Genomic DNA, 26,606 nt, shown 5'->3' with positions numbered 1-26,606 from the left:
AGACCAAACCTAAGAATAATAGGGATAGACTAAGGAGAAGAACTTCAGCTCAAAGGAACAGAAAATATATTCAACAAAATCATAGAAGAAAACTTTCCCAACCTAAAGAAGGATATCCCTATGAAGGTACAAGAAGCTTACAGAAAAGCAAATAGACAGGATCAAAAAATGATATGATATGATATCCCTCACCATATGATAATCAAAATGCAAAACATACAGAATAAAGAAAGAATATTAAGAACTGCAAAGGAAAAAGGTCAAGTAACTTATAAAGGTAGACCTATCAGAATTACACCCGACTTCTCAACCATGAAAGCAAGAAGGTCCTGGGTAGATATGCTGCAGACACTAAGATACCATGGATGCAAGCCCAAACTACTATACCCAGCTAAGCTTTCAATCACCATCGATGAAGAAAACAGAATATTCCATAACAAACATAGATTTAAACAATATATATCAGTACTCCTGAGATTCCTCTCCATCCTGCCTTACTACTTTCTGTCATATCTCTTGTTCGTCCTCCAAAACCTCTGTGGCTAATTTCAGTCAGCTAGTGACTCCAAGCAAGCTTTGTTAGAACACAAGCAAAATATCACACAATAATGCCACTTCTGATAAACACAGGATGGTCACTTTAAGACAGTGGTGACTTTTAGAAAGACAGACCCTACAGCCTGAAGAAATCAGGATACACCCCTGAAGCTCCTTCCCTGAGACAAAATTAAGAAGCTGTGCCATATCTAGCAGCTCCTAAATACTGTCTTGTTGTATGGAGGCAAATGGGCATGCCAATGTGGTTGACTAAATCCACTTAAAACCTGACAGGGCTTGGAAAGGAATTCTAGACGCTATAAAACAAAGTTTAGATCAAGTAGCCTCCTATAGCACTGTCCTAAGCAGTACCTGGCTCATCCACACTCTTTGTTCTAGATAGACAGACAGACAGACAGAAAGACAGACAGACAGATAGATAGATAGAACCCAATCACAAAATGTAAGTTTTTACCACCTGCTGAAAGATCAGACACTTCTTCTGTTGGGGAGACTTATCTGACGCTACTCTGTGCTCCCCATCACTCACTTGCTGTTCTTCCTTTCATCTTATTCTTGCCCTCAATGAAGCTCCTTTCCAAGTTTTTAAGAGAAGCTCCTCCTTTGCTTTAGTTTCTGTTACCTCAAGGTCCTTCTAATAAACTTCTTCCTTGGAGGGACAAGACATGATTGTAAAGTACAGCAGTTTGGTAGGTTATCGCTTCCATCCAAGAAGGGATTTCCCCCACTGTGAGAGGGTGCCGTGAGAACCTGTCAACAAAACCACTCCATTATTGCGGGGGGGGGGGGGCGGTGGTGATATTGTGAATAAGAGAGAAAATATTCAGAAACATCTGGATGTGTCCGGGGATGTGGAGAGAGAGAGAGAGAGAGAGAGAGAGAGAGAGAGAGAGAGAGAGAGAGAGAGAGAGAAAGCACAGACATGGCCAGGACTAGAGAAATGGGAGAGCTGGAGAAAATCATGGCGATCACAAAGAATAACTGGGTTAACAGAAAGAGAATGAGTACCTGGGGGTCAGGTGGGCATGGACTTTTGACCTTGAGATGTATGCCAAGTACTTGTGAATAGGGACTGAGGGAGCCTGGAGGCCAGCTTGGGCTTTGATATGCTGACCAGTGCCACAGGTAGCTGCCATATGTCCCTTCTGCCAGAGGTAAGAGAAATGACTCTTTTTGGCAGATGTAAATCATTTTTCTCAAGTTCCTGAGGAATGTTGGCTTTGATCTAACTGTCAGAAATCTTATAGTCCATCTTAAGCTAATTTTGGATAGAGACTGCCTGAGATCTAACACCCACTTTTATTCTGTTTTTGAAAGAATAACCAGCACTCTTTGAAGAGGGGAAGACAATGTGAACCTGTTGTCATGTTTTCATAGAAGGCTGAAGAACACAAAAGTCTTCAGAGGTCTTTCATCTTGTTAACTGACGTTGCCACTGGTAGCTGATCTGGGAAGTTAAAGAAGACCTCTTAATCAGATCAGAACATCTTATGCAGTAAAATGAGTGAAATTTCAAACTAAAAAGATTTCATCACAGTTCAAGCAACTTTGCCACCTATTAACAGTGATTTTAAATTTTAGATTTAAATATTCTCTATTATCAAAGGCAAATGGTGAGAACAGAGAGCATTTTAAGTAATTTTCACACAGATCAAATGCATTAATAATTGGAACTGTGCTTTCCAAGATTTGACAGCTGGAGGTAACAAAATTATTGAGATTTTAATTATATGACAGTTCACACCAATAACTCAGTAATAGATAAATAGGAAGGAAAGGAGACAGTTTTAAGTGGAGACCTTCTGTGATCTAACATTCATGACTAACCAGGTACAATGTGGGGTGGAAAGGCCACTTCGTGCATCTTTCACAATAGGAAGGTTAACAAGCTCCAGCAGGGCCACGGGAGCAAGACATGATTTCACTTTCCCTTCTATGTGAATGTCTCTCAAACTCTTAAACTCTGAAGTTTTCTTCCTACAAAATGATCCCTGCTCAGGAAAATTTCATTATAAATGATGGATGACATTTTAGAAACTGGCTTGACTTGGGTTTCCTGTCAGACTTTAGAGAACCTATTATGTCTTCAACAAAAAACAAAAAAATGTCTAAATTCTTCTATGTATATGGTGTAGGTGTGCCAAGGCCAGAGGCTGACATTAAGTATCTTAGACCTCTATCACAATCCATCCTACTTTTTGTATCATTTTATTACAATGGTCTCCAGCTTTTTTCTAACAAGATCTCTCTTTCTGAACTTGAGGTTTAACTGTTTCAGCTAGACTGGCTGTTCAGCAAGCTCAGAACCATCTCTTCCCCACCTTCCTCTCCAAACTGAAACAACTACAGGCCAGGCACAGCACTTAGCTCGAGAGATAGAGACTCAAGCCCTTCTGCACAGAAAACACTTTATCCACCCCACCATTTCTCCAGCCTCCAAACACCTAATTCCATACTTGACTTTGTTTGTTTGCTTTCCAGTTATGGTCAGAAACACAAAAGGATTTTAGACTATAAAGAGGAAAATGTCTCCTAGTAAACATGGGCATACAGTACCAAATCCAGGGTTAAATAAAATGGAGATAGATTTCTAAAAACTTGAAAAAGCCTTTATAGACTAGGTTGTAAAGGGGGGAAACTGAGGTTCTGATTAGAACCAAACTATAAAGCATGAATTTTAAAACGCAATTTTAAGGGCCGAAAGTTGGGAAGAACTAGGGCAAAACAGTGTCTTCTGAACATAACAAGACCTCTAAACTCATGAACTCAGCAATTGTGGCTGCCTGCACAAAACCAAGCCAGTCAACATTCCAGCATTGATGGGGAGGGGTGCATTAGCCCCCAGTCCCCCACCCATAGCTGAGGAACTACTGGCAGTTGATGGCCACTAAAGGAAAGTCAATTTTATTTAGGGTGTGGCCCAGATAGATTGACCATATTCAGTTATATGGCTCCACATTATATGTATATGGGCAACACTAACTGGGACTGTTTTGTGTGTTTGTTTGTTTAAAGAGTTGAGAGGGTGGCATGGCAGGTAGGATTCAGAAGTTGGTAGTGGAAAGATTTGGGAAGTAAACATGACCAAAATACACTGTCTGTATTTATCAAATTCTCAAAAACTTTAAAAAACATTCAAAACAAAAATAAAATCTCATTTACACACAAAAGAAGTCTTGTCGTGGAAAGAAATGTATCCTGTCAGTGGCTGAATTATCACCACCAACACAAGACTTCTGAGTCCATGTTTATGTTTACACAGTTTGGCCCCAGGCATTCATTCACAGTCTCAAGAATGTTCCTCTCCTGACTTGCGCTAACCTGAAATGCTAGGGACCTGGTTCTGCTAGTTAGATGCATGTTCAGGAAATGGGGTGGAAACAGAAATGTTTCAGCTGCTCCACAGGAACTGACAGGATTAAACACACTTGTTTGGAAGGTGAGAGCTGCTACTATCCTTCAAGTTCAGTTTCAGTTATTTCAGACAGGTTCTCCAGAGAGGACCAAAAGGAACCAGCTTAAACCAGCCAAAGCCACTCAGATCCTGCTTATTGTAATGCTGAATTCCCTATCCTAGAGGCATATTTTTGCAAACATTTTATTTTTAGTTATGTGTCTATGTGTATGGTAAGTGCTTGTGAGTACAGTGACCTTGGAGTTACAGTTCTAAAATCAGGAGCAAGACAAGGCTGTCTACTTTTTTCGTACCTATTCAACATAATACTTGAAATCTTAGCTACAACAATAAGTGAGGAAAACCAAGGGGATACATATTAAAAAGAAGTCAAAATATCTTTACTTGCAGATGAAATATAGGATACGTAAATGATTCTAAAAATTCTGGTCCCCAATAGAACTCCTACAGCTGACAAACACCTTCAGCAAAGTGGCTGGATACAAAATTAACTCACAAATATCAGTAGTCCCCCTACATACGACAAATAGACTGAGGAAGAAATCAGGGAAACAACACATTTCGCAGTTTCCCTAAATAACAGACAATATAATAGAGTAATTCTAACCAAGCAAGTGAAAGACTTGTGTGATAAAAAAAACTTTAAGTCCTTGAAGAAAGAAATTAAAGATGATATCAGAAGATGGAAAAATCTCCCATGCTCATAAATCAGTAGAACTAACAAATGCCCATCTTACCGAAAGTAATACACAGATCCAATGCAATCCCCATCAAATTTCCAACAATTCTTTACATACCTTGGGAGAACATATGAAAAAACAACAAAAACAGAATGGCTAAAACAATCCTCTACAATTTAAAAAAAAATGCAGTTATCACCAGCCCTGATACCTCTTTGAGCTGTACTACAGAGTTATATTAATAAAAAACACTGTATGGAATTGTCATAAAAACAATACATGTTGATCAATGTAATTTAATGAAACACCCAGACTTAAATCTATGGACACTTGATTTTTGATAAAGAATCCATAAATACACGATGGAAAAAAGACAACATCTTCAACCAATGGTGCTGGTCTAACTGAACGTTGGCATATAGAAGAAAGTAAATAGATCCATAGCTATCACCCTGCACAAAACTCAATTCCAAATGGATCAAAGACCTCAACTAAAAATCAGATACACTGAACTTGGTAGAAAAGTGGGGAATAGCCTTGAATTCATTGGTGCATGCATGCACACACACATACACACAGACACAAGACTTTTTGAACAGAAATGAGACCTCATGAAACTGAAAAGCTTCTGTAAGGCAAAGGACACTATCATTTGGACAAAGCAGCAGCCTACAGAATAGGAAACTATTTTTTCCCCACTTCACATCAGATAGAGGACTAAGATTCAAAATATAAATAAATTCAAAAAACAAAACAATCAAATTTAAAAATGGAGTACAGGTCTAAATAGAGAATTCTCTACAAAGAAAATGCAAATGGCTGAGAAACAAAGAAATGTTCAACATTCTTAGCCATTAGGGAAATGCAAATCAAACTACTTTTGAGGTTTCATCTTACACCTGTCGGAATGGCTAAAGTTAATAACACAAGTGACAGCTCACGGTGGTGAGGATGAAGAATAAGGGGAACACTCACCCATTGCTGGTGGGAGTGCAAACTGACATAGCCACTATGGGAATCAGTGCAGTGGTTCCTCAGAAATGTGGTAATCAATCTACCTCAAGATCAACTATACCAGTCTTGGACATACACCCAAAGGGTGCTTCCCCTTCCCACAAGGACACATTATGTTCACTGCTCTTTTGTTCATAACAGCCAGGAATTGGAAACAACCCACATGTCCCACAATAGATAAAGAAAATGTGGTACCTGGGAGTCTGACCGTGCTCCAGTGAGTACATGGGCAACACAAATTGGACTTGGTATTTATTTTCTTAGGGTGGGGTCACAAGGGTGGAGGAATAAACCTGGGAAGACTGGAAAGGGAATGTAATTGGGACATCTTATGTGAAACTCACAAATAATCAGTAAAAATATTATGTTGAGGGGAAAAAAAAGAAAACATGGTACATTTATTCACACAATGAAGTATTATTCAGTTGTCACAAAAAAAGGCAGCATGAAATTTGGGCAAATAGGTGGAACTAGAAAAAAATCCTAAGTGAAGTAATCCATACCCAGAGATACGGTATATACTCACTTGTATGTGGATATTGCTCATTAAGCAAATGATAACCAAGCTATAACCTGTAGAACCAGAGAGGTTAGATACAGAGGAAGGGACTGAGGAGCAGAGATTAGAGATCTCCCTGGGGAGGGGAAGAAGAGTTTCTGGGTGGATTGGGGTAAGGGAAACTGGAAAAATGGGAGGATCCTGTGAAAAGGAGAAGGGAATGCAGGGAGAGACAGAACTGAGGAGAATTTGAGGGTTGATATGGAAACCTAGTGAAGTGAAAACTTCCTAAAATATATGAGGGCAATCCTAATGAAGTTTTTAAATAATGGGGGAGAGAAAGTCCCAACTGGCTGTCTCTTGTTTCCAAAGAAAGCTTCCAGTACCAGTACTGGGTTACATTCAATTGAGTTGTTGGCCAAAGGGGTGCCATGGAAATCCCCAAACAAAATAGGCTACTCTCCACAAACTGACAAGGCCCCACTGCTGAAGAGTATATCCATACAAGTCATTGAACATAGGGATGTCAAGCTGACCCCTACACAGAACCTTCAGCCTATGTTCTAACATCTTTGGTATTTAATCAGTAAGCTACCAAAAGAGAAACAACCCAGCCACAAACCCTTTGATCTACAATGCTATCCTGCCTGCAAAATAAGCCAGGGTAATGGTGGTGTAAAGCTTGTAAGTCAATATCCTGATTTGACACATAGTCCATGAGATAGAATCTAATACTGACACTGCTGGGGTGACCAAGAACCAGTAACTAGATAGCCCAGGGACCTTGGATAAAACCTAACACTGCTGGTCTCAAAAAAGTAAATCATAAAATAATAATAAAGTATTCCTATACTTTAATAAGGCTATAGTAAGATCAGTGCCTTATTTAGTCATCATCACGGAAGCTTCCTCCTGCAAGATGGGAACAAACACAGAGACCCATAGCTAGACCCCTCTCTCTCTCTCTCTCTCTCTCTCTCTCTCTCTCTCTGTCTCTCACGCACGCACGCACGCATGCATGCACAGAAACAGACATCTTGGAACAGTCAGTACTAAATGGGAGTATCTGTTGTGCCCAGATTATGACCCCCCAGAGAGAGACCACCAGAGAGGCCCAGACTGTAATAAGCAAGGTTTAATCAGCATAATACAAACATGTTTGGAACTCATCTCCATCCCCATTGTAGTGAGGTAGAGAGGAGTTGTATCTCCTCTGTGGGGTAAGCTTTTAAAGGCATAACTACAAAGAGAATCTTTGAAGCTGCTCTGGCATGGGTGTAAGGACTTTTGTTCCTTCCCATTTTGCTAAGTCAGCTTTTTCCTTGTTTTCAAATCTCTCCCTTGGAGCTCAAAGCACCCCGAGGAAGAAGAGGTAGAAAGAGTGTAAGAGCTAGAGGGGACGGAGAACACTAAGAGAATAGGCCCTGTGAGTCCATTAAGCACAGATCATTTGAACCCATGGAGACTGAAGCAGCAGGCACAGGGCCTGTGTCTGGTGTGCACCAGGTCTTCATAGCTTTCAGTTTAGGGCTTTTTATGGGACTCCTGTATGCGAAGGAGTGGGTCTCGGAGTCTTGTGCTTTCTTCTTAGCCCTTTTCTATCTGCTGGTTTACCTTGTCCAACTAACTTCAGTGTGATGGGGTTTATCTTATTACGTTTTAGCTTGTTTAAAAAAAAATCTTCCTTATAGTGTAAAAGAAATAAAATATATAAAATGTAGCAAAAATTCATTCAGGGTTTTAAAATTTTTCTAATTATAGTTAGTCATTCATTGTGTAACAAACAGACTGTATCTACATGAAAATCCCATAAAATCACACTGGAGGTAAAATGTCCTACACAGAGTGATGTTATAATGGTCTTAAGACTACAGCACATGGCCTTGCTCACCTGTGATGCCCCTGATAACAAGAGTGAAGTACTGACTCATAGTAGTGTAAGACTACAACACAACTATATACATACATAACACTGACAGTGGTAACAGTCAACCATGGTCTCTATTTACTATTTTTGTCACAATATTAAAGTGTGTACTCCTTCTGCTTATCACCACCTTCTACTGTCTTCATTGCAACAAGAAGCCAAATCAAGAGACTGATTTTGACCCTGCAAGTTTATGTACATGTACTCTGTGATGCTTGCACAATGACTAAATTGCCTAACGATATACTTCTTAGGACATACATTTTATTAGGTGATGTAATGCCATACAGGTAGAGGGAAAGTGTGTGTGTGTGTGTGTGTGTGTGTGTGTGTGTGTGTGTGTGATATGTATAAGAGAGAGAAAGAGTGATGTGGGAGGTCCTTCTATGTGTTGCTTTTATTGGCTAATGAATAAAGAAACTGCCTTGGCCCGTTGATAGGGTAGGCAGGGAAAACTAAACTGAATGCTGAAAGAAAAAAGGAGGTAGTCAGAGAGAAAGCATGTAACCCCACCTGAGATGGATGCTGGAATTTTAGCCGGTAAACCACAGCCTTGTGGCAATACACAGATTAATGGAGATGGGTTAAATTAAGATGTAAGAGTTAGACAATAAGAAGCTAGAGCTAATGGACCAAGCAGTGTTTTAAATAATACAGTTTCTGTGTGATTATTTTAGGGCTAAGCAACCAGGAACTAACAAGCAGCCCTATTCCAGTAAGAGAGGTCAGTGGTCATTTCAAAACATTTATTTCCATCATTACTAGGATAATTCTCCCAATTTTGATTTGAAGTGAAGTTATTTGAGTGAAATAAGATTTTTATTCAAAGTCCATATAAGGAATAATTAAAACAAAAGAACATGTTTGGAGTGAGAATGCTTTAATTATATTTATTTCCATAGAACAATAAATACAGAAATTATAAGCAATGTAAGTAACAGTAATATTTCCCTAGAAACAGACAGCATCTACTTTTATACAACTTAACAAGCAAACACCTTTTTCCCCCAAGGAATTACCCCTGGGAAAAGCTATACAACAAAAAAGAAATTACCATTAAGTTAAAAACTATTCATTTTTGAACCTAAGGACTGAGGTTCTCACTCCAGTGGTCCATCAGAGGTGCAGAAAAGCTTAAGAGGTCAGCTCAGCTCCGGGCAGCAGCAGTCTGAGGCTGCTCTGACTGGAGTTGTTTGCCAAGATATTCCCTAGAAAACAAGAACATGGTGGTATGAGAAATTAGGACTTCAATACAGAGAATCAGTGGGCTGAGGCAAAAAGATTGTGAGTTCAAAACCAGCTTGAGCTACATAAGTCATTTTTAGGTTATATGTGAGAAAGAAATTCAACATGTACCTGCAATATGAGTATCTTTTGCATAAAATCACACATAGAAACCAGTGAGGCAGGGTGTGTGGGTCTGTTCTTTACTTCCCACACACATACACACACATACACACACACACACACACACACACACACACACACACACACACACACAAACTGCCCAACTTTTTTTTTAATAATCAACTAAAAAGGAAAATAAACTATTTTAAACGACCCCTAAATTTTTACTTAAAAAAAAATAATAGAAAACAGCTTGAGTTTAGAATCAGGAGATGGGTTAGCACTTGATCTCCCTGCTACCACAGTCACTGTGAGACCAGAGGGCACATCCTTCTGCAAGGACTAAGGCAGACACCTGTGTAAAGCTCAGATCCCAGCAAGGGAGCCCAGAGTCAGTGTCAGAGACATCCTCCCTAACTCCTACTGCATCAATTGGTCACTCAATCACTTCTTTCTTCAGCTCTAACTTCAAAGATTAAAGGATTAGCAGAATTCCCAAAAGGTTAAGTCAGAGAACTAAAAAGTCAGCGATTCTGAAAAGAGCCTAATTATACCAACTATAGTCGCTAGAAATCGTAACAGGCAAAATTGTGCACCTTAAAAGTCAGAAGACAGAATTTCAAAATGTTTGCACCAGAAAAAGAAAAAAAATTATTAATAAACTAAATATAGTGACTTTATCATCATCCAATACAAAAATGATCTGAACACATTTATGTAGCCCATAGATACATAAATGGCAAGTCATTCAGAAACAAAATTAACCCTTAGAACATAACTAAGGCAGTTCTAAGCAGAGAATTAACAGCTATACAATCTAAACTACGAACTCAGACAGTCCATACATAAATAATCTAATGCCACACCTAGAAAAACAGGTACAGAGTGTCAAACAGGTAGAACCACTACAGAACTCAGTATAAAAGCTTTTCAAATGCAGAACTGCCTTAAGACTCAGCATACTCCTAAAGATATATTCATAATTTTCGATCTTCTACCGGAGATTATTGCTGCTCTGTTCACAATAGCAAGGATGATAACTCAATTGTGGTAAATGTATACAAAATTATTTTATTAGTAAAGAAATTAAAATTTTCAGAAAAAAATAGATGCATCTGGAAACTATTATATTAAGTAAAGTAACTCAGAAAGAGAAATACTACATGTGCTCTCCCATATGTGGATGCTAGCTTTCAATTTGTGTAAACATGTAGGTCAGACATTAGAAAGGTGCCCAGAAGAGGAGATGGGATGCTGAGGAAGTGTGTGTGGTGGGAGGGGGGGGAATAGAACACATATGACAAACATATGTAGAGCAACAAGAGGGGGAGCAAGGAGACAAGACTGGATAAGGAAGATTAACCAAAACAACTACATTTAACATGTTATCACCAAGGGCACATGCCCTTTCCCACACTAAAGAAGCAGATGTGTGTTTCCTTGTCCACCACAGGATGCAAAACGAAGCTTCCCTCTCCAAACCTAACTAGGGACAGTATGAAGTTTAGCTGTCACAATACTGGACCCCTGAGTACTTCTAATTCAGGGCTGCCCAGTCCCACAAATTTTTGTGTAAGGAGTGTGAGAAAGACATTAGGATCCAACATGTTTAAGTTACGGTTCTTGGGCCAGGCATGGTTGTGCACACTTTGGTCTCAGCATTCAGGTGGCAAGAGGCAGGCAGATTTATATGAGGATAGCTTCACCTACATAGTTAATTGCAGGCCACAAAGGCTATAGCAAGACCCTGCCTCAAAATAAGAAATAATAAATAAATAAAGCTTTTTCTGGGTGTCTACTATATCAACAGATGAGCTATTGTACCCGCTTGTTCATTTTCCGGCCACCCAGACTCCCAAAATAACCACACAGAAACTGTATTAATTAAATCACTGCTTGGCCAATTACTTAAGCTTATTGCTAGCTAGCTCTTACATCTAGGATTAACCCATCTCCGTTATTTATAAGGCTCGTGGCCTACAGGCAAGGTTTCAGCGTATCTGTCTCGGGTGGTGGCTGCTCCATGGCTTCTCTTGATTTCCCTCTTTTCTTTCAGCACTCAGCTTACTTCCCACCCCCCAGCTCTGACCCGATCACAGGCCCAAAACAACTTCACTAACCAATGGTATCACAGCATACAGGGGGGAATCCCACATCACTGAGCCTATCATTTATATCTTCTCTGAACTATACTGTAAGTATTTGTTAGATCCACACTGGAAAGTATATACGTCAGTCAGCCTGGGGATAAAATAGACTGAGTTAACAGTTTGCCTGCAAGCAAACAAATCCAGACAAACAGTAAGAGATTTCTGATTTTTTTTCCTGATATTTAAAATCTGAAACTCCACTTGGACGCCTACTTTAACATGAAACAGATTAGAATTCAGTCTCTCCTGGTAAATATCAGTGAGTATTCTAATTTTTACCCACACTGGTGAGCAGGGTTACCTTGATATCTGACAGGTCAGACCACCAAAATAACATTCACTCACAGTAATATAAAAAATCTTGTGTTCCCTAGAAAATGGTCAGAAAGGTTAAAATAAATTATGACTTTATAGTTATATATAATAAAGACTCCAAATGGGAATGTAATATAGTTATGTAACATTTAGGTTTCAAGTAGAATAGTTAAAATTTGTAAAAGCATAACATATGAGCAAATGGCTCTATAGAGTACTGGCGATTGAGCCTATGATCCCAACATTAAGGAGCCTGCAGTATGAGCAGGCCAGGAATTTAAGGCCATACAGTGGTCTGTATTAGATAATGAATTCCAGGACAGACCAAGCTAAAGAGTAAGACAGACAGATGAATGAATGAATGAATAAATAAATAAATAAATAAATAAATGGTTTGGTGAAGGGAAAAAGAAAAAAGCAGTCAATTTTGATTTGAAATGCTTAATGTTTATTTTCTTAATATTATGTTACAACACTGAACCACAGTGCTCTGTGAGTAGACAGGCCTATATTTTTTATATATTTAATTTATGTTACATCCCCTCCCTCCTCATATTTCCTTCCTTCATCTCCCACCTGCCCGCCAATCCACTCCTCTTCTTTTTCTGTTCAGAATGGGGTAGGCCTTCCATGGGTATCAACAGAGCATGGTATATCAAGGTGAAGTATCTCAAAAATGTTGGAAGCAACATGTGGGTATATGTTGACAACACCTGTTTACATTTTTAAATTGTATTCTGGGTCAGGTGGGTCAGTCAAATAACCTCTTCCCTTGTAAAACTCTGATTAAATTCCTGTAAAGAATCTCTCATCCGTTTCCCATAGAGGTTTTTTTGTTTTGTTTTGTTTCATTTGTTTGTTTTTGTGATGTTCAAAAGCCCTTCATTAGGGACAGAATAACAAACTTCAGACACACACACATATCAGAATCAGGTACAAATTCATACATCAGACATAGGCACAACTCACAGGCAGTAGGGCAGATAGATCAGACACTGACAACAGACTACACACATACAAGACATAGGGAAAGAGCCAAAGAATTCAAACTTGGTTTCACTGTTGGTTAAAATAATCCAGGGAAAAGTTGCTGTTTTTTGATCTTATTGTGTTATCAATGAATCAGAGTCACAAACAAGTAAAATATTCTACCATCAGCAAATCACTTCTGCATGCAGGATACTATAAATCCCAACAGGGCAAACTGTACGAGAAGCACAGAAACACTACCTCAAAGATACTGTCAGTGGCAAAAAGATGGTTCTTTAAAGTGCATTATAATAAATAATGCAAATAATTTCAGGTACTTGGAAGAATTAAAAGTTAAAATCACTACTTATAGGACTGATGATGAGGCTTAGTGGTAAGGTGCTTGTCTGGCATGTTGGAGGCTTGAAAATCCATTCCTAGTGCTGCAAATAAATTAATTTACATAAAATTCACTATTTGTGTGATTTTATGGAATGGACTGCTAAGATAGGTTTGGTATTCTAAAAAGATACTTTATCTATGTTAAATAAAGCTGTATAATTAGTTTTTATAACTATAGTTAAGTGACATAATAAGTAAAGTGAGTTAATGAGCCAGAAATCACTCTCATGTTTGAAAAGCCAAGATGCCCCCAAAGTAAACATCATTAATTTAATCTTCAAAGTTTGAGGACTAGACTAACAGCTATTTTACCTGATTAATGTACTCACAATTCATATCCTGCTTTACTTCTAAAAAAATCTAGGAAAGTACTTAGCTGAAGGGAGTCCTTCAGAGTTCAGATTTCCCAAGAAGTCATTTGTTTATCAGAGAAGGCTAAGTTACTTTCCATTTTGGAGGTGACAGAATTATTACCCTAAAGCTAAAGTCGTTCCAGAAAATGGGATGGAAAGGCATCTCTTTCTATCAACAAAGAGCCAAGTGCAGCAGGCAGTGATTAAAAGGAGGCACAAGGAAGAGAAGGCCAGGCAATCAACCTACTGGGGCTCACCCATTAGTCCCCAGCTTTGAGAAAGCAGCTCTGATTACCGAGTAAGACCTGCACACAGCCAACCTTCTGCACAAATACCAGGGCATTGGAAGAACAAATAGAGGGAGGGAACAAAATAACAACATAATAATAATAAAGAGGATGACAAAAATCACTCAGAAAATGCAGTCATAGTAGATGCAACAGAAATTTAAAAAGCAAGAATTTGAGCAAGGGAATGGCAGGTGATGACAACATGAGAGATGTAGACAAGGCCAGCTCCACAGCCACACCTCCTGCACATAAAGCACCTCATCGGGAAAACTTGGGTTGGGTGGATACAAGCAACCATTCACATGCTATTCCAGGAATGCCCTACTAATGTGACAGCACATCCAAATTTGGGGCACAGACCTGCCAACATAAGTCAGAGAATGCAGGTAATTGTATAACTATCCTTATGCCCGGGCTTCCTGTCAATGATTGTGAGAAGGAAGTGTGAGGATAAAGGATGCCCAAGGCAGGTGTGTCTTGCCCTTCCAATGCCCAGAATAGGTCTGCCACTCCATCCTCACAGTGACAAGGACTGAGGAACGCTCTGTGTATCCATGAAGAGTTGTTGCTTACTATCCATTATTTGGTATCATTTCCAATACTCAAATTGCAAGTTTGAACACAAAAAGTTAAAATGTTCAGTTATGAAGAAAACAATATTCAGTATGACTTGGACAGTCCATCTAACCAACCAAAATTTATGAATACATTTTAATACATATGTATTTTCTAAAACTTACTCCAGACAGCAGATATTTCATATATTGCAATTACTGGGAAAGAAACTGCTCATTTATTGGTAGAGAATCTTCTGTTGGTTGCCCTTCCTATCTAAGAATCCCACCTAGACTTTCTTCTATGAATTACCTACCCTCGAACTCATCCATTTCTCCCATTCTAAATCACTTCTGCAACACTTAAACTTCGATCTTAAGAGAAACAATAACACAAGTGTCAAGTATCGACCGGAAGAGCCCTCCCAACTCCAACACTTAAACTTCTATCTTAAGACAGAAGACAACACAAGTGTCCACTATCTACCAGAAGAGCCCTCCCACCTCTACCTCCATTTAACTCTTACAAAGAGATCCCACCAGGACTTTCTTGAGTTTGACACTAACCCAACACACTGCAATCATGATTCCCAAGGGCCCTGATCTAAGTCACCAGCAGCACTCATGCTCCCATGGCCTCTGGTTTAGTACCTGCCTTAAGATTCCTGCCCTGACTTCACAGCATGAATGACCTGAGAGTTATAAAATAAACGCTTCCCTCCCAAAGTTGCTTTGAGTCATGCTGTTTTGCCACAACAATTAAAAAACCTAACTAAAACAGAAACTGGTAGCGGAGTGGGGTTCCACAGTGACAGACCTGACCGTGTTGTTTGGGGGAGGACTGTGAGAGGACACTAAAACTCTGGGCCAGGTACTGAGTGATCAGAGCTTAACGGGCTGTTGTGGGAACTTGGGATGCAACGCTGAGCGCAGTGAAGATGATGGAAACCAGCATGTGAAGTTTCAGGGGAAGTTTGAGAGTCTTGGGGCTATTTAATATTTTGGAATAAGAACCTGTGATTCTGGTTGGCTGGAGCTGAAGATGTGCCTGCGATTAACAGGAGACCACAACCAATAAACCTTTGTTTTGCTGGGACAAACAATATGGTAAACTAGAGCTGAAGATCAGCTGTAATTAAGAGGTCAGCACCAGACAGTAGTGTCACACACCTTTAATCCCAGCACTTGAGAGGCAAAGGCAGGTGGATCTCTGTGAGTTTAAGGCCAGCCTAGTCTAGAACCAGTTACACAGAGAGACTCTGTAAAAATGAAGGGGAAAAAAGCGGGGGGGGGGGGGGGGGAGAAGAAGAAACCACCAGCACCTATGAGGCAAAAATCTTCTGAGAAGTGTTTCCCCATGGTCAACACAAAGAAACTGTGATCGAGAAGGGGCCAACATTGCACTTTGTATTAGCCAAACTTAGCTGTGTAAGTCCCCCAGGTGGAACTGGTTTTGAAGGCATGAAGGGGTCTTGGAGAGCAGCTGAAGCTCTGACACAAAGAGAACGCCAGGACAGGTCATTGTGAAGGTACAGACTCCATTGAAGGAGAAGCTGAGGACTAAAGAGGTCATGGAGAGAGGATGAGGCTTGGTACCATATGGCAGAGAGACTCCAGAAGATACTACTGGCTAAAGTGCAGCCCAGTTGCAATGAAGACCCCAGGACTTTGGAGATACCAACACTATGGGATGGATGATCACCAAGAACGGCAGCAGAGCAGCTGCACCGTGGAGTGGAGCCGGCCTGAGCCTATTAGATACACTATGTCTGCTTTCTACGGCAGAGCCAGAGAGCAGCAGCTGCTCACATCCTTTGTCAACAGAAGACTGTGCGTCCAGAGTCTGACACTGAGTTTTTACACTTTTGGACTTGATTTTAGTCATGTGATTATATCCTGGTTCTTCCTTCTTGGAGTAAGAAAGCATGTAACTATTTCTAATTTTACAGGCACCCAGTTAAGAAACTCTGGATATTTTAAGGAGACCAAATTTTAAGTGTTGCAATTTTTTGAAGACTTTTAGAGTTATTTATGTTCTGTGTTGTGATATTAATGTTGAAATGTAATCTTGTGAATAAACAAGAAGGGAAAGGTTAAAGTTCAATAGCGATATGTGTTGAGTTAATATGTGGTCAATTGTTTAGATGAATTGTCAACTCCAAGCTATAGTATCTGGAAAAAAGGAACCTTAATTGCAAAAATGCCTCTTTCATTTTGGCCCGTAGGGAAACCCATAGGACATTTTCTTGACTAATGACTGGTGTATGGGGCCCAGCTCACTGTAGGTGGTGCATCCACAGGCAGATAGTCCTGGATTATATAAGGTTAAGCACACCATACAGAGCAAGTAAGCAGTGTTCCTCCATAGCTTCTGCTTCACTTCCTGCTTTCAGGTTCCTGCCCTGAGCTCCTTCTTTAATTTCCCTTCATGACAGGACTACAACTAAGATGAAAACCTTTTTCTTCCAAAGTTGATTTGGCCCATGATTTTTATCACAGCAATCAAAACCCTAACTAAGAAAAATACCTACCCTTCCATCTGCCCTGCAAATGTTTTTATTTTTCTCTAATAGTTATATTAACCTTCTGTAGATCACACATCCCTCATAGACAACATGAGCGTCAGCATGGCCCCTTTCTTCCCTGCAGACAATTTCAAAGAATTTATCCCCAGACCTCCTAGGTAATGAGCCATACTCTGTATGGGTAATCTTACCACCACCACGACTTCAGCTCCTACTTTCCTACTCCCTGTTTTTGTTCTTAACTTCAAGTCTGTGTGTCCATCTCTGAGATTTCCCATTGAATGTAAACTAAATTCAGTATGACTCCAAAAATGAGCATTTCACTGACACTCAAATTCTAGTCTTCATTCAAATTCCTACAACAGTAATGAAAACAGAATTCTGGATTTGGCTCATTCCCCACATGATCCATTCCCTAATTAAATTAAATCACTTTTTACTTCTCTATCTTTTTCTTTATTTTAAACTTTAAATATATATTTATATATGCTATATAAATATATAATATATAATTATATATAAATATTTATATAAATATATAAATTATATAAATATATATATTTAGTGTACAGTGTCCTGTCTCCATGTGTGCCTGCAGGCCAGAAGAGGGCACTTATGGATGGTTGTGAGCCATCATGTGGTTGCTGGGAATTGAACTCAGGACCTCTGGAAGAGCAGTCAGTGCTCTTAACCACTGAACCATCTCTCCAGCCCCATTACTTCTCTATCTTAAAACAAACACACACACACACACACACACACACACACACACACACACACATACACACACACACCAGCTAGTATTCTCTCTGTCTTTTGTCATCACCATTACTGTTCAATCAGATACAATACACTTATCTCTAGCACTCCACCTGGTTTCCTTATGTCAGGAGGGGCGACAATGGGATGCACATTTCTTTTCAAGGCACTTTTTATGTAAGGAGGGCCCAGTCCATTGTGGGTGGTACCATCCCTAAGCTGATGATTCTGGGTTCCATAAGAAAGCAGGCTAAGCAAGCCATAAGGATCAAACCAGTTAAATAGCACACCTCCATGGCTGCTGCATCAGCTCCTGCCTCCAGGTTCCTGCCCTGAGTTGCTTCCATGAAGAACAGTGATGTGTAAGCTTAAGCTTCTCTTAAGACCTCTCTCCTCCCAAAATTGCTTTTGGTCATGGTATTTACTCAAAGCATTAGAAGGCAGTCCCCCAAAACCTAACTGGTTCACCAAGGTGGATGACCATTACTTGGTTCAATTCCTGGCGTAGACCTGCCTCGCAGGAGACACTGCAATGTCGGCTGAAGTTTGTCTCCCCTCTCCCCAACTTCACAGCCCTGAGCTTGCTTCCTGATCCCCAGAAAGTAAGCAATTTCCTTAACTGTGAACTGTGTTCTGAGTCACTCTAAGGCCCAAATAAGACCAAATAAACATGGACTAAAGACCTTCAAAACTAAATCAGCCTTTTCCTTTAAGTTGTTTCAGGTGTTCCGTCACAGCAGGGAAAAGCTGGCACACACAGATTACCTCTTGATAGAATACTGTAAATATTAGGCTGAATAAAATATATTCATTTCACTATTCGTATCTGTTTAAATGTGGTTTTTCAGAAGCTGTGAATTCCTCTTGTGGTTTGTACTGGTGGCCCAATTTCACCTCTTCTCTAAACCACATAGTACAAGACATTTCTTCCTGCTCTGCTCCTCTTATATCTACATTGCACCAGATACGGCCCATGAGCTAGAAGCAGGCAGGAAAGCATGCAGACCCAGCTCAAGCAGCCTTTCCTTGTGGTTTCTCCACTCTTCATATGTTAGCTGTTGCTTAAGGTTTTGCATAGACATGTTTCCTCAGGAATTTTGTCCTGTAAAGTGCAGTGCCGTTTTAACACCTAACACTGCAGTATAATTTGTATGCCTGTCAATTCTCCCCAAGTCTCTAAGGCCTCTCAGGGCAGAAATGTGTAGCAACAGTCTAGAAAATACAGCGTCTTAAACTGTGGATGGGATCATGATGCAGAAAGCGGGTTGAGGTCATAAAAAATTTGGTAACAGTAAGAGGATTCTGAATGCCCAAATATCAGAAATCAAAATCAAAGGCATGATGTGCCAGTGTTTCTGGCAGTGCTGCAACAGGCACTTTCCTGCAGCCTGGTTCTGCACACAGAGCATCACACTGCACTGCATCAGGCTGTCACCACCGAAAACAAGAAACACCGCAGCTCAAATGTCAGACTGCTGTACATTCTGAACTGTGGGGTTTCACTGTACAAAGAAAGTTTTCTGTTCTTATAGAAATATAACAGCTTAATTATGAAGCACAAAGGGTTTTTTAATATTTTCTAATCATCATTCCTCAATATGCAATTATCAAATTAGTGAATCTTTGACTATACTCTAGGGGAAAAAAAGAACACTAATAAATAGAAGTGTTTAAGAAGCCCTGATCTAGAGCGAGGCTTGATACCAAAGAACCAGGCCACATGTCTCCGAAGTCAGGAAAGCTGAAACTGCTATTTGGTTGCTGACTTGAGTTTCACACAAAAGTAAATAAATAATAATTAAAACGAATTGTGGTTTGTAATTAAAACAGAACTTCCAACAGTTCCTGAAGTCATCCTAAACATATTCCTCTGCCATTTTGTGTATATATTTATGGGATGTGGTAATCTCAGCATTGAGGCTTATAAAATCAAAATAATCATCAATTCTGAAAAATGTTGAACAATATCCATGTTCTACAGTACCAAATATTCAGCCAGGATTTAATCATTTTTATGTAAAAATTTAAAAGCATCTCCATCCCCTCAGTATGTAAATGTTTCATCTTAATAAATGGTAAGACTGTATGCATATCAAAGTGATGTAGGAGTCCCCTCTGTATGCTGTGAAAACCGTTGGTTAATAAAGAAGTTGCTTTGGGCCCATTGCAGTGCAGAGTAGGGCAAGGCGGGAATTCTAAGCAGATAGAAGAGAAGAGAGTAGGCAGAGTCAACGAGACGCCATGTAGCCACCACGGGAGACAGACATGCCAGAACCTTGCTGGTAAACCACGAGCCTCGTGGCAAAATATAAAATAATGTAAATGGGTTAATTTAAGATAAAGGAGTTAGCCAGAAATGTGCTTAGGCTACTAGCCAAACAGTATTGCAATTAATACAGTTTCTGTGTGGTTATTTCGAGTCTGGGCAGCTGGGCAATGTATAAGCAGTCTCCGCCAACACCAAAGAATTATTTTAAAATAAACTTCTTTATGGTTTATTATCAGTAAATATTTGATTGTATACCTACTTCATAAGCTGCTCGAGCAAAACAGTGTCATCAGTGGGCAGTTTAAGAAGCTGTGGTCTACAGAAGGAAGCTGGCATAACAAGTGTTCGATGCCCTGCTAACAATTCAAGTTCTTTGGTAGTAGCTATGGTTCTACTTTCATTGTGAACAATTAGAACTTTGAGAGCAGGGGCTGAAAACCCTTTGGACAGAGCAGGTGCTTTCTTCAAACTTCTCCCCACACAAAGCAGGCACAGACAATTTAAGTTTATAGTTTGTATCTTTAACATGATTACAAATAGAGAGGCACATGAATGTTTCAGGAAACAGAAGAAGAAACTTGTGACCAGTCCACTGAGCACTAGGCACCAACTTAGTGGAGGGTAATGGGAACTTGCACGTTTCCAGAATTACATGAAGCAGGTTTATTACTCACAGACAAGAAGAAACAACAGAAGCCTAGAATTTGCAACAAACATCTCCGAGGCTCAGGAAGGCTGTCTGGGAAGTCTCAAGAGCATGTGTCTTACTTGTATCACAGCTGAAGGAGCCAGGATATAGCTCCCCTCTATCTGACACTGACCACTGACCAGCCCAGGCTGGAAGCAAAGGCTCTTCTCCAGGAATTTTGAGAGGCACGTGCAAATGGAGCCAACTCAACGTGAACAGCTAAGCCAGAAAATAATGAAGACTCTGACTGGGACCTGTTAGCCTGCTGCCCTGTAAACTAAGTAGGTCTGCAGTAGAAATGGCAATCTGCATCTACAGAATGGAAGGAAGCTAATGGCTATAAACGGGAGAAATCAGTGGTCCAGAGGGAAGAGGAAGAGGAAGTTGTCGCTTTGCTTCCTGCCAGCTTTCTGGTACCCAGTTAGTGCCATGACTTCACCTAACACCTAAGAGATTCTGTAAGTTATCTTGCTAACTGCTTTCCTAACATTACTGTTGGTCATGAACATGGACCTTTATAATAATTTGTTTCTTTGTGTCTAAAAATTAAAGAAAGCAAAGACCTGTGTGGGGGTAGGGCTGAAAGACAGAGCACTCACCTAGATACCTAAAGCACTGGATTTCGACTTCAAAACTACCAAGCCAAACTAAAACTAAGCCATTCACTCTAATGAACAGAACACACAAAAAAGTACACAGTAATCTAAACATCTTACAATTTGCTTTCATTAAACTATATTCTCATGGGAAAATAATCTCTAACTTCTGTTGAAAAGGTTAATAAAGAGAACTTTTCTAACAGCTTTATCATGATCAGCCTGTAAAGATCAACATAATTTTCAGAGAAATCATAGCTGTGATAGGAAGCGGACATTAAGTGACATTTTTCTCAATATAAGTATGGAAAATGAACAAAACAAGAATTTTATCTTATTTTTATCCCCCCCCTTCCTTCTAACATGACACTCCATTTACTAGGCAGTAGAAAGGGAAGTAAGATAAAATTCTCCTGGCTATGAATGTCAACTGCCTAGTCATTCCTGCTGCCTCCCCAAATGAGATTCTTACTGAGCCATCACAAAGTTTCTGCTAGAATTTAGTGTCCTGTGTATTGAATACAAATTGCTGACTCAAACGATTAATAAAAACTAAAATCCCGATGTGTATTTCCAACCTTTAAATAAAAAATTCCCTCAGGTAAAAAAAATCAATGTATGCCAAAATAAATGAGCAAGAACCTACTGCTGTCAATCTTAAAGCAGCTTCTAAAAGGTCACTTCCTCATTGCAAGGAGACAAATCTAAAAGATACCACCATTAGCACATGACTAAAGTAAACATCTCCAGCAACCAGGCAAAGTGAGGCAGGCCTTCTCCCTGCAAACCCCTCCAATGGGGTTCATGTCAAAATGTCATAACCAGAATCTAGTAGAGAGGAAACATTGAAGAATTCACATTGGGAGCCTTCAATAATGCGGCTGCTCTCTAGTCTTGCTTTAATGTAGAGCACACCTAAGAACTTAGGCTACGGGAACAGATTAGGTGGCACATACGAAGTCCTGGTTTCACTGCCAGGGCTCTATGAATTAGGCTAAAGGTACACACACACCTGTAATCCCAACATCTGCTGTTGGAGACAGGAGGATCAGGAGTTCAAAGCCATCCTTGCTATATACTAAGCTCAAGACCAGCCTGGGATACATAAGAATCTGTCTTAAAACACAAGGAAAAAAGAACAAAGGAAACCAAGTAAAAAAAACATGCCAACAAAATGCAGTATTTCCAGCACATAGCAAACCAGGGAATTTTAATGTAATCTACATGTTACATCACCACATCACAGCATGAAAGAGACTAAGTATTCCAACCTTAAGTGTTTAGGGCTGGCAGATCATCCTGAGATGTGATCACATTTGAGGTGTGCTACTCTCAAATACTTTCGGAAGAAAAAGGACGCACAAATATATTCAAATAGCTACAACTGGGGGCTCTAGATGAAAGGACTATTCCCACTGAAATTATTTCCAGTTAAGAAGACATGGTCTCATAAGGAAGCTTTTCTCCATTATACTTTCCTTGCCATTGTAATTAAGAGCATGGAACTCCCCCATGCTGCTGAGAGCAGGCATGCCGAAGGACCGACCCTGAGCTCACTGAACTCACTGCACCAACTGCAGGAGCTCAAGATCTGACACCCCAAGTTCATCACATGGAAAAAGGAAATCTCTCACTTATTAAAAATGTCTTTAAAAATACAGTGACATTCAGATGACTGTAATTACATTTAATCTTTCTGATGTCATATGTGGCCCTTAGTTGGGAGTCAGCTGCTCCCATTCTCCGAGTTTTGCTGTGGTGACTTATGTACCACAGACTCAGAGAGGTCCTCTGCCTGACAGCTTACTTATACTCCCCCTCACCCCTCCCATTCATGCCCTAACCCACAGGACTTGACCCAAGCACTGCCTCCTTCAGCTTGATTCTAATGCTCCTATGAAACCTGGACATCTGTCACAGCATCATGGTACTGCCTTGTGTGCCTTTTTATGTTCTACTGCATATTTCTCTGCATTTGCTGCATTACCTAACAAACATTTCTGCCCATGTCTAAAATAAAGAACCAATCAGAGGTAAAAGTAAATTCTCCCTCAGTTCTTTAACTGAGAAAGGAACTGAATACAAATGGTATGCAAACTAAACACTAAAATGTTGTTTCATAAGACATTTACAGGATATTTAGCAAAGGAGGGGGCTGTCATTCAATAGTTGGCATTTCTGACATGTGCTTCTCTTTGTTTAAGCCTATACAGAAAGTGAGACACATGTGATTTCCAATGGCCCAAGCAGGAAATGCCAGCAGCGATCATTCCCACCCAAGTTTACTCTCCTTTTCCAGTTCTGGGTATGGAACCCAGGACTCTGCTTGTGCACCACAGGTGCTCCGCTCCTGCACTACATCCCAAGCTCTGGTACAGCTGGTACAATCTGGGTAAGCTGGATTTTATTTCATGAAAGTCTCTGGTCCTCATGGTAACATTTGCATCGTTTTAAACTATCTCAAATAAGTAAATGTGGAGATTTTTAGATACTAAAACAGATTACTATATCACTGCATAATTTCTTTAAAATATAATTTAAAAAATTACATAAAATATTTACAACAAGAAGGTACCTTCCTTATGATGGCTCATTTGTATCTATATTTTGGCCAATCCAGATTTTAAATGGTTGCAAAAAAAAAATTCTGTTGTTTTATGTTATCTTTTAGCCCCTCAATATGTAATAATATCTATGTGACATATAAGAAAACAATTCTAAATGTAGGTTTGCTATTTAGCTAATTCTTCAACTGGACATTATTTAAAGCATGCGTGTATATACACATACAACATTCATGAATGAACTATGTCACGTGACCACAGATATACTACTATACCCATGAAGGAACAAACAGCACTGAAAAGCAAAACAAGCTGCTTCTCTCTCCTTCTTCATACATGACAAGCCTTTTGTCTACATTTTACTGCTTCTTCCAAACACAGATCCAAAATCTACTAAGAAGTTAATCTTAATCAAAACATGAGCCAGACCTTACACTCCTTAGTTGCAAGGACCAATAAGCAAAATCCATATTCAAATTTGTGTTTAATTATAAACCTAGGTCCTTATGTATATGTGACAAGCACTACCAATTAAACCATCTCTCTAGTCCTATATTTACTTTAAATATAGGCATGCGTTTTGTTTGTTTTGTTTTTGTTATTTTGGGACCAGGTTTGTCTGTAGCTCTTGTAGGCCAGGCTGGCTTTGAACTCACAGAGATCCACCTGCCTCTGCCTCCTGAGTGCTGGAATTAAAGGTTTGTGCTGCCACTGCCCGGCTAGGTATGCATTTTTAAAATCACAAAATATATGATACTCAAGACATTTCAAAGGTTCTACCAATGAAAATGCCATAAAGATCACATAAAAAATTCTAGGGACCCCAAACGAGACCATAGTAGGGTTCTTTTGTTTGTTTGGTTTTTTTTGTTTTGTTTTGTTTTTAATTTTTATTTTTTGGTTTTTCAAGACAGGAATTGTCTGCAGTTTTGGAGCCTGTCCGGGAACTAGCTCTTGTAGATCAGGCTGGCCTCGAACTCAGAGATCCGCCTGCCTCTGCCTCAAGTGCTGGGATTAAAGGTATGTATAATTTCCCCCCGGCTGAGACCAAAGTTTTTAAATTAATTCTAAAAAATAAGTGTTTCAATAAGCCATATGGATGTGTTGGGAAAAAGAAAGTTTTCAGAAGTGGAAGGGAGGTAAGAAGGGAGAATGCAAGGATGAATATGATCAAAATACATTATATACATAGATCAAATTGTCAAAAAATAAAAATTTATTTCTAAAAATATCCTAAGGAATCCTTTGGCAATGTGATTATTAATGTTTATATATCCAAGGGCTTTCCCCCTTTCAGTTCATAAACATTTTAGTCACCATCTTTATGGTTATCCACTCACATAATAACTAAAATATGCTAGGTCAAATGGCCACAGGAGAACAAAGCACTTGGCTTTGTAAATTTGCTATATTAATTTTCCTAAATATATATAAGAGATCTAAAGAGGGAAACACTCAGAATTTATTCTGCTTGAGAAAAGGCTAGAAGATAATCTAGGAATACAAACAAAATTCTCCAGGCGATCCTCTACCTACAAAATTCAGTGTCTTTTCTGAAGTCCTGAGCTGTCCATACGCACACAGTTGCTTCTGAGTTAGAGGGTTACATTTAAAATCGTTCTGTAGGAGAAAAACGATGACATTTTATGATGTTAAACTGGAAGTATGAACAACAGTACATACTAAAGTTCTCTAGAATCAGTGTTCATTCTTTACATACTTTTCCACTCTATGTGACTCACCACTACTGAAAAGAGCCGAGTGTGGATCAAGAAAGCGACTGTGGAGGAGGTTCTGAGGGCTGGGGCCAGGAAAGGACCGCCTGCACCAAACCTCCTGTGCTGAGGGGCTCCCTTGTGTATCTTATCTCCTTCCCTCAGCCAAGGACATTTTCCTCCCTACTCCCCATGCACACTTGGGTATCTTGTGATACATCATTCCACTCCACAGAAATGCCAAATGGAAGGGAGAAAATTAGCTTTTCTAAAACTTTCAAAGAGGTAATTTCAAAATCAATCAAAACATTGAAAAAAATAAGTTTTTCACATTCTATATTCCATGATATATGCAATCAAATCTGAAACTACATTAATAAGAAACTTAAAATATTTAACTTCTTAAAATGGACTCTAAATCAAGATTTATAGCTGTTCTAGCCCATGATTTTATAAGTATCTAATTTACACATTAAAAACAAGTTTGAAATGATACTTAAAAATTTTTAATTTATTCCAGAAGCAAAGTTTCTACTTGATGTAAATGGAAACAATTTCCAGAGAACTTTACAATCTGCCATTAATAAACATATGTAAAATGCCAGAGCCTATTTTAGCTTAAAAAAAGAAAAAGGAAGAAAGAAAGAAAACAAAAAAGGATGAAAGACAGGCAGTCAGACACAAACAAAACACTCCAAAAAAAAAAACCTACAACCCCAGCACTTGAGAGTGGAACCAGATAGCACTAAGCTCATGGCCAGTCAGGACCCTATCCGAGGTAACAGAGTGAAATTCTGTCTGCAAAAGCAAAACGAAGAAACCTCCCCAACCCCACCCCCATCTTAGGTAAATAGAAAGGCAGTCTGTACCAGCAATTATAACCACGCTGCCTATGAACACTAAACCAAGACATGCATCCAGACTGCTCTTCCACTGGAGAAAGTCTTTGCAGAAGGCTTACTTTCCATATGACCCTCTAGACTACATTAATTTGACAAAGAAATAAACTGCCATTAC

The 26,606-nt window shown here is 39.4% G+C and overlaps 1 protein-coding gene across 6 annotated transcripts in view; it reads right to left on the bottom strand.

The window, feature by feature from the left end:
* Positions 1–8,956: 8,956 nt before the first annotated feature.
* Positions 8,957–26,606, bottom strand: part of Atp6v1h (ATPase H+ transporting V1 subunit H) — a 74,837-nt gene continuing 57,187 nt past the window's right edge. For all 6 annotated transcript variants that reach the window (XM_087897093.1, XM_087897090.1, XM_087897088.1 and 3 more), the window contains one exon: positions 8,957–9,301. In XM_087897093.1, coding sequence (XP_087753219.1) covers positions 9,241–9,301 — 61 coding nt within the window. In that variant the 3' untranslated portion in view covers positions 8,957–9,240. The remainder of the gene's footprint in view (positions 9,302–26,606) is intronic.

Source organism: Myodes glareolus, chromosome 16, assembly GCF_982192425.1.
Source record: "Myodes glareolus chromosome 16, mMyoGla1.1, whole genome shotgun sequence".
NCBI lineage: Eukaryota > Metazoa > Chordata > Mammalia > Rodentia > Cricetidae > Myodes > Myodes glareolus.
Note: the sequence above shows the minus strand (reverse complement) of the source record. Positions and strands in the feature narration are given on the sequence as shown.